Here is a 13697-nt window from a genome sequence, read left to right on the forward strand (position 1 = left end):
TCTGCTCTTTTCTTCTATGTTAGGGATGTTGATGCTCCCACAGGCATTCCCAATAGCTAAAGGGTGGACACGAGCCACGCGAGTGCCTCTTCCTATGCCAGAGGCTGAGAAATACAGAGCTGAGTAAGAAGTGATCCTGGGTTGGAGGTGGTGATCACAGTCTAGTGAGAAGTAGCTCTTCAGAAGACCTTCAGGTATGTGTTCTGATTAAGAAGCCATGGAGTTATGTAGCCATATGCACAGTAAGACCAAAAGCAATAAACAAGTGGTCCTTTTGGATATGCAGTTTTAAAAATATTTGAATTAATCACCAGTACATAAAAGTAAGGTTTTAAATAAAAACCTGGAATCCAGACTTCTTTAAAAAAATTTTATCAGCATAAATGATTGTACAAGGGGTTTCATTATCATGTTTATGTATGTGAATGTACTGTACTTTGATCAAGTTCCCCTCACCAACATTACTTCCTTAATCTCCCTTTCCCCTTCCTCCTCTGAAAAGTTTTTAGTGGGATTCATTATGTTATTTCATTCACACACACATGCACGCACACACACACACACACAATATAGTTCTGTCATGTTCACCCCGTGCCACCCTCTCTTTTCCTCTCTCCCTCTCGTTTATTCCTCCCCCTCAAAAATACCTCTTTTAGGATCATGCCCTATCATTATTATCACGGTTGTTGTTGTTTTGCTTTTGGTCTAAATTCCCCCATCTTTCTGAGCTTGGCTGATCTCCCATTTCCATCCATTTTTCTGTAAACAACATAATTTCATTCTTCTTTATTGATGAATAATACTCCATTGTGTGGGTTATCAAATCATCAGTCATTGGGCCCCTAAGCCGAGGGACTCCTGACTTCTTCACCAAGAGCAGCTGGATGAAGTGCTTAGAGCAGCCACTTCATCCATTTCTGTCGGTCTCCACCATTCCCTCATTGCACACAATCTGCCAGGTACAGTAATGCATGCATCTGTGGGGTCTCTTAGGTACTAGACTTTAGGATCCCTATGGCAAGACAAGTACTGCCTGTGCTTTTAGTGAAGAAATACAAAGTATCCTCTCCAGAGCCCACTCACCAGCTTTTAAATCCTTTCCTTGTAGATCCCTGGCATTGTCACATGTATTCCTCACACTCTGCCCCCGAGGGTACTCTGATGTTCAGATTTTCCAAAGACAAATCATGTCCAACCTCACACCATGGTGGGCTCCAAGGAGATTTCCCTGTCTGCATGTACAACCCAACTTTTTGCCTTTGTCTGTCTGTGCTCCACTGAGTGCTTCCTCATCACCTCCATGGCTTATGATCGTTGTCTGGCCATCTACAGGCCTCTGACATATGGGACAGCTATGAGTTCCCAGACTTACGCCTCTCTGGTGGGGGTGGCCTGGGTCAGCAGGCTCCTCTTCTCTGCCTTCCACACAGCCAATACCTTCTCCTTGCCCTTCTGCGGTCCCAACATGACCGATCACTTCTTTTGTGACATCCCTCCACTCATGCGCCTCGCCTGTACCAATACGCAAGCCCACGAGGCTGCTGGATTTGTGGCTAGTGGTTGTGTCGTTATTACCTGCTTTTTGCTCACCCTTCTGTCTTACATTCACATTGTGGCCACAGTGGTGCAGATCCGTTTGGCAGCTGGCCGCCAGAAGTCCTTCTCCACATGCTTTTCCCACCTGGCCACGGTGCTCCTGTTTTATGGCACTGGCAGTTTTGCCTACATGCAGCTTGCTGTCCACTACTCCACACTGCAAGGGTGCCTGGCTGCTGTCTTCTACTCTGTCCTCACTCCCACCCTGAATCCACTAATCTACAGCCTGAGGAACAAGGACATGAAGGGTGCCCTGCAGAAGCTCTATCTTCGGGTGCCATCTTAGGACCTGGCTTTTGGACAAGGAAGGCACCAGAAATGCTCCTGCATGAGATTTTCCCTGTGATCATGCTGAAAGTGTTAATGGTTCCAGAGACCACCAGGAAAGACCACTCTAGCTAAATAAAAGTGCAATGGATTTTGATGACAAGAAGTCAATCAGGAGGCCCTGATAGGTGTCAAGATAAAAAGGAGACAGATCCAATGTGCATTTAACTTAGGCAAAAAGTACCAGAAGCATTCAGGGAAAGATAGAAAGAGAGTGAAGAATTTGGTAGTTTGTGTTATTCCATCCAAAAGCCCACCCAGTAAGACTATGTGTGGTCTATGAGGTTATTAGGAGCAGGAGACTGTGAGCCTGCTCATACCAGATTCCACGGACCTCCCATAGGTGGGCATGCTGTTCTCTGCTCGATGAGATTGTACTGTTTATTGGTACACATTTTCATCTACGGTCTGCCGTAAATGCAAGCCAAAGACTTCATCAGAAGAAGCAGTGTGATTCCAGAAGAAAATAGGCCATATTAGACCTACAGAGATATGGTAAGCTTCATGTTACTGCTTCCCAAGGGAGTGTCAGGGCTACTCTTATCTTTCTGCAATGTTTCTCTGATAGTATTGCATTAGTTGGGCTGTTGCTTTATCAGAGACCAACAGTAGCTTGAGTAATACAGAAGGCTGGTTTCTCTTTTATATGAACATCTGTGGTTGAGTGTGATCCTGCGTGTCTCTATGCTGCAAACTTTTCCTAAGGCAAGATTCATTGTGTCTTATTGCTCTGCCTCCCCTACAGTTCCCTTATCCTTATGGTAGCACCTTATTCACAATCCAGCACTATGAGGGTAAGTGTTGTACTCATCAGTTCTGCTAAGAGCCCATTGGCCAGAGCTTAGTCACATGGCTATGCTGATTTGCAAAGGATGCTGGGAAATGTCTTATGCTGGGTACCCAGGTAAACCTTCATAAAGGAGACAATGTTATTCACTAATTTTAATCACTCCTCTACATCTTTTCTCTTGATGCACCATCATTTACCTTTTTGTTCCATCCTACCATCACACTTGTAATTCTTCCTTTCTTTGCAGGCCACCTAATGTTTATTGGGTAACCACATTACCACACCTGCAAGCATTAATACCTCATTTTGCAGATAAGCAAAATAAAACTCAGAAAGGTTAAGCAATTCACCCACGGTCAACAGGGTTGAAGAAAGGCTCTATATAGGACTGGAAGTGTGGCTCAACCAGGAAGGCACCTGCTGTGCAAGTGCAAAGCCCTGAGTTCAAACCCTAGCACCACCCAAAAAAGATAAATATTCTATATATCTACTAGAGAACCAGGGTTTTGTTTTAATGATGAAGACTGGACTACATACCTTTATGACTTTAAAAATATCTTACCTTATTTAGAAGCTTTTGTTTGGAAGTTTGGGGAGGAAGTTACATTTCCACCAACATATCCTTAAGGGCTGAACAATTATCCATCGTCTGGGAACACCATCCTCTCTCATCACACACATAACTCTTGGGAAGGACGTAAATTGGGCCAGGAAGAAAGGAGTGTGCGACCAGCAAGTAAATCAGCTCTTTGGTGATTGCTGGAGTGTGATGTACACACTGTAATGATGTGAGCAATTGTTAAATAATTCTCTCCAGATGAGTATAGGCGGAACCCGTGGTTTCCTTTCAGCATGCAAAACACAGAAAGATGACAGGCTATCACTGTCATGATTACCTGAGCCTTACTCTCTGAGATGCGAAGTATCAACATCTGGGTGCCTGGTGTCTCCCTTCCCTCTGATAGCTGGCTCCCTCTCAGCCTTAGGTCACAGCTGCCATGTCATCTCATAGGTTCCCTCCTTAGCCTTCCCACCTCAGGCAGGTCCCTTAGCTGTTATTCTCAATCCTCTCATCCTGCTGTTTTCTACATCACATTCACCAACCTTGGCTACCTGATGAACCTCTTGCTGAACCCAACTATCTGGCTGCCCCTCATCCTTATCAGACTGGACATTCCAAGAGGGCCTTGTTAGTCCATCCTTGAAACCTGTCATATACATTTTATGACTACTTCTCATTATTGTGGTGAAATCCCCTTTTTGTTTATCTTGGGAAAGTTTGCCTGACATGTCCTGGCCCTGGGGCCCACTATGCACATTGTGCAGCTGCATCTTGTTACTTTGGTGAGAGGCTTGTTATTTCTCTGAGAAGCCTGTTATTTTTTACACCTTTTTAGATGTCTGTTTTTAAAGTGCCTCTCTCATCCAAAATGGAATCACCTCTGTCATTGTTCCCCTTATGAGTGTTTAGATGGGCTTCTGTGAGTGAATGGTTACTTCCTTAGGAATGTCTTTGTGTCTTACAAGGAGTCTGTATAATTTTGTCCAGGAATGTCCAGTGCCTGTGTGCCAACTGACAGCAGGTATGTCTGTGTATGGATGGGGCTTGGACATAAGTATGGGTATTGGTCCTTGTAACTGGGTGAGGTTATGAGGCCATGTCACTATCACTTGGGGATCAAACACCACAGGGGCACATGCCATGCCCATCCAGGCATTATCAAGGACAAAGTGGTTAGGGAGGGAAAGCCCTGCAGACTGGAGGTCAGAAGTGAGAGTCAGCAAAAGTGCTCAGGGTGTGCTGAGGCAAGGAAGACAAATGCCAGGCAGGTTATGAAGTGAAATGTGAACTGTATCTGGAAGCCAACCTCTGTGTGTGGCGACAGTGAGGGCTGAGACAATGCTCAGGGTTCAGGGCATGGTTTCCTCACCACCTTCTGTAGTTTCTTGTACTGTGTGTTAAGCTTGTCTGCCAAGGTTCTTATTTCTGCAAGGCTGTGTTTGCTAAGCCCTCCTTGTGATTTTTTGGGGTATCAGTTTGTGAAGGCAAGAGAGCATTCTGTGTGCCAGTGTGATTTAAGAGATATAAGGAAAGGCACACTGATTTTAGGCAGTAATCATAATTCTGTGTGGGGTAGGGTTTCTTAATTTCCTAAATCTGATGTGCCAACGATTGAATTTCTATTCAATCATTGTGTAGCAAGTGCTGGGTGTGGTTTATTTTATGTGTTCATGTGTGATTGAGTGGGAGTTTCTGAGCCATGGCAAGTGATGTGTATCTGTGATTTTGTTCCAGAGGGGATTGTGTGTGACTGTATGTAATACTGTCTCTGCATGAGGGACATGCAGTACCTGCCCTAGGGAATTTGTGTGTGTGTGTGTGTGTGTGTGTGTATGCTTGGGTCAGGGGTGGAGGGGTCCAATATGGCAAGTGTATCTAACATAGGTGGTTGGTCACAGCTTGGTGAGGATGTGAGGCTGTGTATTCATCTGAAGATAGCCCTTCAGGAGTATCACTGTCCCCAGTGTATGAGATTTTCCCCAGTGGAGCTGTCGGGGAAGGGAGATTCCACGCTGAGGCCCAAGGTGGTCATTATAAGTGTGCATATGGGCACACATACCCACCCACACCCCCAAGCTTCTCTGCATTCTCCTGGAGGGTCCCAGCTTTGACCAGTATTTTAAGAGCAGCTGTGGCTCCATGTTTTTGTAACCTGGATAAAGATGTCAGCATGACGCTGTCTACCCTCTAGTCACATGTGTTAAGGAATAACCAGCACTTGCTTCTAGGAGCACAGAGATTGCTGGCTTGAGTCGTGAGTGAGGGTTACCATGGGACGCTTCAGTGAAGCATCCTAAGGTCTGGTTTTCAAATTTCACATTCCTTGGCAATGCTGAAGTAACCCTATTCCTGAGATGCTGGGCTTTTTGGGTTTTTTAAAATGAGAAATATAAGAAAATTCCTACACAAAAAATCCACACCTGCAAAAACATGTAGGAATGACTAAGGAAACTTGTGATCTTTTGAGGAGAAAACTACAAAACTTTACTGACTGGTACAAAAGCATGAATACATGAAAAGGACAGTACCACATTCCCAGATGTTAAGATTAAAATGTAACAGTGTTATGGTAGTTCATTTATAAATTTAGTGCAATAATCCAAAGACTGTTTTAAATGGATACATTTTTGTCTGGGAGAATAACGAAATCATGTAGTCCTCATAAATAAACAAACATATTGCATACTTTTTAAGGCACAATGATGGAAGACATTAAATTTATAAAAATTATAAGGAATATAAAAATAAATTTATAAAATTTATAAAGAATATAGGTATAGGACAAAACATGGTAAAAAGCAAATGAATCAAAGTAAAAGATCCAGATATAGGTCCTACAAAGGCTAAATCATCATTTGCTAATTATGGATGGGACTCTTAGCAACAAGGAAGGGTAATTTTGACTCTTTTCTTACAATTCATCCAAGCAAATCCAAGAATGGTTAAACATCCTTACAAATGATGAAAATTTCAGAATAAATCACTCTAATGTTTACAGAGGGTTAGATTTATAGGGCTGGAAAAGAAAACAGAAGGATTGAACTACATTTAAAAAATGAAACCTTGTCAAAAATCATTGAAAGAAAATCCTAAACAAGCTGGGAAAAACATTTGCAGACAAAATGAAGACAAATAATCTTTGTTCTACAAAGAGATTATTCAAATTAAGATGAAGATATTAAAGACAGACATGCAAGAGAGGAAACATGCTTAAGAAGCTTTCCAGAAAACATTGAACTGCCTTTAAAAGCAAACAAATACAATTAAATTAAATACCCTTTCTCCCATTAAGGTGAAAAACACTCTTGTTACAAAGTGCCAGCTGTTGGGTGTGATCACATTCCTGTATGTAAATGGCAGTAGTGCAAATGGTGTGATGTTTTCAGAAGGGGCTTCTGACCCAGCAATTCCACTTTGGCAAAATCTATCTTAAGGAAACAATCCTAAATTTGGAAAAGAATTTAAGCACCAAAATGTTCATTACAGCATCATTTATGGTTATGAAAAGTCAGAACTAAATCCAACATGCAGACAACAGAAGGGCCTGGGTGCCATGTACCTATGAAGGAGGAAATACTGGTGGATAAAGAGTGTTGGATGAGTTGCATAAGGTGTGAAATCGGGTGAAGAGGTACGCGATCGCACAACAATAACTGTAAATGTGTTGATATACGTGATAGTCACATGGGTAAAAAAGATCAGAAACAGATTTTGAAATGAGATTTTTCTTCCCATCAATTCCCAGAGGCAACTACCTTCACAAATCTGGCATATGTAAGTTATAAGAAAACTAACTGAAACCTTAATGCTGTTCATGGTGTATTTTTCTCTGTGGGGCAGAAGGAGGGAGAGAGAACTGCCTCTGCAAAGCAGAAACTGCCTTTAATGAGCCAAATGTTATTTTAAAATGAAAATTGAACATTGGTCCTTCAGAAATGCACACTTTAAAAAAGTAAACTGAGTTCATCCAAATCAGTAAGAAGCATAAAGGAACAAAAGCTAAAAAGGTGAAGGGTCTGGATTGTGTAGAACTTTAAACCCATCAGGATAAAAAATGCATTAGTATGCAAAGATTTGCCATTTTGACTTATCAAATAAGCAAAGATTTTTGTCTTTTTTTACTTGAAGTGATAAAGATGCTGTGCTGGCAAAGTTATTTGAACCTTAAATGTTGTACGTGGCTCGGTGTGTGTGTCTGCCTGGGTGCAGTGTTGAGAAAGGTGCTGGGCATGTCCTCAGGCTCACTGGAACAGAGCAAGCACAATTTCTTTGCAACAGCTTATTGTGGACTCAGGAGGGTAGACACAGCCCCTGTCCTCTCTTTGCTGGGGCTGCAAATGGCACAGACCCTCCAGACAGGGACTGGAGGATTTTTGGAACCAGGAAAGTGTACATTTTTTAGAAATCTATCCTAAGAAAACAAGTTTAGTATTTTATGCTCTGCTCATCAGACTTTTATGTAAGTATAGTCATTAAAATTGTCATTATAAATAAGTGAAAAAAGAACTTAAATTTTGTGATGTGTTATTTTTCTACACATGGAAAAGGTTGTATAAAGAATATTAAAATATAATAGTGGCTGCATTTTGAGTTTAACTGTCATTTACAACTCTTTAGTTCATTATTATGAATAAAACTCTTTAAAAATTTTAAATCTTATATAAAAATGCTGGGTGCTGTTGGCTCATGCTTGTAATCCTAGCTATTTGGGAGGGTGAGATCAGGAGGATCACGGTTTGAGGCCAGCTTGGACAAATACTTTGTGAGATCCCAAAATAAGCAAAGCAGGGCTAGTGGAGTGGCTCAGGTGGTAAGATCACCTGCCTTATAAGCATGAGGTCCTGAGTTCAAACCCCTACTGCTGCCAAAAAACAAAAATCAAAAACCAAAATAAGTAAAGCAAAATGGACTGGAGGTGGGGCTCAAGTGGTAAAGCACCTGCTTTGCAAGCACAAAGCCCCGAGTTCAAACCCCAGACCTGCCCCCCCCAAAAAAGAAGACTCATACAAAAATATTCCATAAAAGCAGCTACAGTTTGAGTGCCAATCAACAGGCACTGTTAGGCTCTTTTCTGAAGATAAGCTCTAGCAGATCTTGGGGGTGGGGAGAATGACACTGGTATCCCCATTTCATGAGAAAATGAGGGTCAATTGGCTTTTACAGAGAGCTGAGAATTGGCTCAGGCCTCTCGGACTCCTCCCTTCTCTGCCAATGGGCCCTTTCCACCCAGGAATGTAACTATATTTCCCAGGTCTAATAGCTGAGTATCTAGGACCATTAGGAAGTATATTACAAGCCTTTGGTGCTTTCCAAAAATGTTTTTGATATGCTTAATATTGTTTGTTTAGTAAAGAAACTATACTTAATAAAAACACATTAAAATTAGGGTTCTAATAAACGATTTCACTTTATTCATGGCTTTTTCCAGGCCTGACTTCCAGTCCTGTTATTTCCTAGGATGGATTTACAGTGAAAATTCAAGAAGAGGGGTATGGGAGATAATTGAGTGCTTTGTGGTTGTTCCTGAAAACAAGCAGCAGTTTTCAGTCCCTGGTGGGACAAGGCTAGGAAGATTTTCAAAGCCCTCAAGACATACACACTGGTTGGCTAAAAAATTCCACAGCTGGGAATTTCCCCGTGGGAAACAAGACTAACTATTAGAAAATTCCTAAGGAAAACGCTAAGACCAAAGAGATAAAGGAGAGGAAGCATAACTATAGCGGCAATGTGAATTCGAGAGGTAAATTACAACCGACCTATTTCCACCTCTGGAGGCCCAGCGAAATACATTAGGACACAGCTATACAACCAAATTCTCAGGCAATACTGAAAAACAAAACTTCAAGGGTATATTTAGAGCTATGGAAAGACATTCGAAATATGAGACTGAAAACTATAGCCTTCAAAACAGTGTTTACAGTATTTAACTTCAAAAAAACTTTAAAAACTACATATATCTATACACATATATATATACATATGTACATAAAAAAAGTGAACACAAATTTTTAGTAACAAGTATATGTGGGAGGAGAAAATAAAAAATACTCAAAGGAAAAACCAAACATGTATTTGTAAGGTTTTAAAATTTTAATTAATTTATTTTTTTAGTTATTGAGGGTAAAACTCAGGGCCTCACTTGAGTCATGCCCCCAGTCCTTTTGCGTTTATTTTGTCTTTTCAGATAGGGTCTCACACTAACTTTACTCAGACTGGCCTTGAGCCACAACCCTGTCTCCACCTCCAGAGTAGCTGGGCCACAGGTATGCACCAACATGTCTTGCCTGTATTTCTAGTTTTCTTCAAGGAGTATATTATTAGTTGCATCACCAAAAAAGCCCTTAAAACATGAGCATTTCTAAATTTAAATATCTGTTGCGTAACTTCAAAATAAGAGCAGTTGCTGAACTGTCAGGTAAGAGTTGAAAGGGACAATGGGGAAAGTACATTATTCTTAGCACCTACTAAGATAACACCAAGAAAAATACGAGGCTGAAGGCTACAGTTGGAGCATCCAACATTGTTTAATTTGTGAAGTATGAAGGCAATGGCTTATATGTATCTCATGTATCCCAAAGACTTCAGGGTGACAGCTGGTATTACCTGTTCAGGTCTTCACCAATGGCATGAAAACCGGTGAAGGAAATCTTGTCTGATGCTCCCTGACTTTCCCCAGTTAAGATCCTCAGGAATCCTTAGCCCCTGGCCCAGGAACGTCAATGGACAGCCCACGCCCAGACCCTTCAGGAGTGTCCACTACCTCTTAATTCACATATCCAAAGACTAGGCTGGGGTGATGGAGGTGAGGTACATAATGAAAAGTCAAGGGGAACAAGCAGCTGGTCCAGGAAGAATATCCAGTGAGGTGAAAATGCTGAACACATTTTGCCACTGACTCGTGTATTGGCTTGGAGCAGACTGTGTGCTTGCAGTGAGATGTGATGTATAACACACTTATAATGTTCTTGCCATACAGGTTGGAAATCAATCGGATTAAGTCTCCTGAGTCTAGACCTGACTTTCACGTACAGGAGATACATTGGCAAGAAACAAGTTTAAGAATACCACAGGAAGCAGCAACTAGACACATTTAGAGTGGGAGACACACAGGACAACTGACCATTTCTCCCAGTATTACTTGCATAAGCATACAGAGCTTTTTTTTTAAAACGAGTGCTAGAATGGTAGATGATAACAGATGAAGGGAGGGAAAATGAGCTATTGTTTAGCTGGTATTTTTAGTTTTGTAAGATGAAAATGTGCTGGGGCACTGAGCACAGTCGCTCATGCCTGCAATTCCAGCTACTTGGGAGGAAGAAATGAGAAGACCACAGTTCAAGGACAGCCTGGGGAACAAGTTAATGAGACCCATCTCAAACAACACGCCAGGCAGTGGTACATCTGTAATCCCAGAAGAGGCCTATGGAAGAGGATCATGGTTCAAGGTTGACACTGAACAAAAGTGAGACCTTATTTGAAAAATAACTAAAGCAAAGAGGGCTAGAAAACATGGATTAAGTGGTAGAGAGTCTGCCTAGCAAGCACAAGGCCCCCAGTTCAAACCCTAGTACTGTCAGAGGAAAAAGAAATGTTCTTGGGATCTGTTGAAAATAATGTGAATATACTTAAAACTACTGAGCTGTCTGCTTAAAAATTGTTAAGATGGTAAACTTCAAGTTATGTATTGCTTACCAAAATTAAAAATAAAATTAAAAAGAGTGCTTCTAAATTAAACAAATAAATCTGAATATAAAGAGGAAAGCCTAACTGTTGGGCATTTTAGAATTTGTAAGTCAGGAGGGAAGTACAGTCTACATTATCCTCAAAGTCACACGAAGCATTTTAAAGTGAGGGGACTGCTTTAGATTAGAAGAGACCAAAAAGGTCAATAATCAAATGCAACCTGTGGACCACATTTGGATCCAGGCTGGAACAAGTCAATATAAAATGACATCTTGTAGATGATGACAAGGGAATCTGAATCTGGACCCAATCAAACTTTGTGTCTAAGGTTGATTTGAAATTTTGCTGTTTAAACAGATGCATTAATTTTTTAAAAAAGATAAGTCACCCAAAAAATGTAAATAACAGCCTAGGTAGAATGTAGTTTTAGCATGAGATTGGCAATGACTTGGGAAAGGGCCAAATTTCACAAGACAGTGATGAGGTGGAAACTATCATACAGGAATGACAGGGTCTTCCTGGAAGTGAAGGGAAAGAAATGAAAGGGTGTGGAAAGGAAGTAATCTCAAGAGATGGGAGCCTATTGAAAGGGCATGGAACCTACTTGAAATAGCTGTAATGACCAGAGGTAGAACCATTTGAACAGCAAGTTAATAATAATAGTACTGGATTATGCCCCATTGAACAAATACCCACAAAGCCACATTGAATGAATTAGTGAATAAATACATGAGGAGGACAACTCTTCCTCAGAGAACAAGTCCAGCTACAAAATTCAAAGGGATAAGGGAGAGAAAATCATCATTAGCACAAATCATAGTGACTGACAGATAAAAGTTTGAGAAGAAACTAGACACTTGCATGGTCTCAAAAGTTTTTCCCATGGGGTATTTATTAATTAAAAAGGAAAAGTAGCAACTTTGCAGTAGAGAAATCTGGTAGACACCACTTTAAATGAAGGCATCAAGGCCAGTTTCCCAAGAGGAAGACAAATTGACACTCTGTCCTCCCATGGGAATAGCAGCAGGATCAGAAATCAGATTAATGTGAGTTGGATAGGAAACTGTGGAGAGACAAGAGAGCTAGTCTATGAGTCTGTCATCAAGAACTTTAGGAATAAAGAGGAGAAAACTTGTGTAGCGAGCACTCATTACGCTGGTGCAGATTCTGACAAGTTATTTGTTTTAGATCCTACCACTTTAGAGCTCATATTATAAATCAACCTCAAAAATGTCTGGATGAGAAAATCAGAGCAGTGAATGACAACGGCTCACCCTTTCCAAGCAAGGAATCAGGTTCTGGTACATCAGGTCCAACTGGTTACCATTCAAGTCAATGACAGAAAACTGTTAACATCATAGTAATGTAGTGTGAAACAAACTTTTGATGCAATTTAGGGCTTGCCCCTGTAAAGAGTGAAGTGTGACTATTATAGAAATAGGATTTTAGGTGAAGATGGCCATGCTGATGATGTCAGAGTCCAAAAAAGCAGAAATGAGTCAGGTACCATTTGCTCATGCATGTAATCCCAGCTACTCAGGAGGCAGAGATCAGGAGGATCACAGTTCAAAGTTAGCCTGGGCAAATAGTTTGAGAGACCCTATCTCAAAAAAACCCTTTACAAAAATACGGCAGGTGGAGTGACTCAGAGTGTAGGCCCTGAGTTTAAACCCCAGTACCAAAAAAAAGCAGAAATGATGCTTTCAAGTGGATTTTTTTAAATGAAAAGGAGTAAAAAAGAAACTGAAAATCCTCAACTTGATAAAATATTCAAGTTGACCAGCAACAGCTTTATAGTGAGCAATTACAACAAACTGTTTAGCAAGACATATAATTCCTTGAACTCATGTCTCAAAAAGTTGTCATCTTATTTTAAAGCACTAGAGAAACAGCTATCAGAACTTCACCCTAAGAAAGCTTTCTGAACTGCTGCAGATACAAGTATCCTTGTTTGATTTGAGGTAAAGTGTTGCTGGGATTACAATACAGGAAGATGGCTTCAGGCAGTACAGTGCTGGACTTCTTTTTCAAAGAGGACATGGCAGAAATGAAAAGACCCAAGTTCACTTCCTGCCCCAGTACTTACAAACTTGGTCAAATCAACTGACAATTTAGAGCTTCAAGTTTGCTTTTATCTGTATAATGGAATAAATATCAGCACTAGGTACCTCATAGTATTCTTTGAAAATATTAAATACAATAACATAAGGGCATTTTATAAAGGATGAGGTACTATGAAAATGTATTACTAATAATATCAGCTTTGTGAATCAACCTAGGTTGTAAACTCAAAAAAATCTTTTTACTGTGCTGATTTATTGCATGTGGTAAATATACAGTGTACTTACTCCTCTATAAGAACTCAGGCCACACACAGGTTGCCAGTCTGAAGCGTAACTGTTGATTATAAGTTTTCATCAGTATGTCCACTGAAAGGGAAAATCATTTTTGAATGTGGTGTTAGGGTTGAACCTAGAGCCTTACATAGGCTAGGCAAGCACTTTATCCCTGAGCTACATCCCCAGCCCAAGAAGGGCAAAATCTATTAGCTTCTTTCCTATGCAACACAAATACTCTGTAAACTCTTTTGCCTGTGTGACTATTGACACGTGTGTTGAATGTTTGCTTGAAAAAATTTGTCCCATACTCTTGTAATCATTCATTGTTTTTGACCACACCATGAATTTCAAGTTATTTACAAGGTGTGAGGGGATGTATAAGGCCTTCTCAAATTTGAGA

At 40.8% G+C, this 13697-nt stretch overlaps 1 protein-coding gene across 1 annotated transcript; it reads left to right on the plus strand.

Annotated features, from left to right (window-relative positions):
• Positions 1 to 1204: 1204 nt before the first annotated feature.
• On the plus strand, positions 1205 to 1882 carry LOC109701979 (olfactory receptor 9G4-like). The gene has a single exon (XM_020187421.1). The coding sequence runs from the start codon at positions 1205 to 1207 to the stop codon at positions 1880 to 1882; it is 678 nt and encodes a 225-aa protein (XP_020043010.1).
• Positions 1883 to 13697: the final 11815 nt, after the last annotated feature.

The sequence above is a fragment of the Castor canadensis genome, chromosome 16 (assembly GCF_047511655.1).
Source record: "Castor canadensis chromosome 16, mCasCan1.hap1v2, whole genome shotgun sequence".
Lineage (NCBI taxonomy): Eukaryota > Metazoa > Chordata > Mammalia > Rodentia > Castoridae > Castor > Castor canadensis.

Bases quoted from the DNA above. Each gene is read 5' to 3' on its own strand.
- LOC109701979 (XM_020187421.1), top strand. From the start codon at position 1,205: ATGGTGGGCTCCAAGGAGATTTCCCTGTCTGCATGTACAACCCAACTT.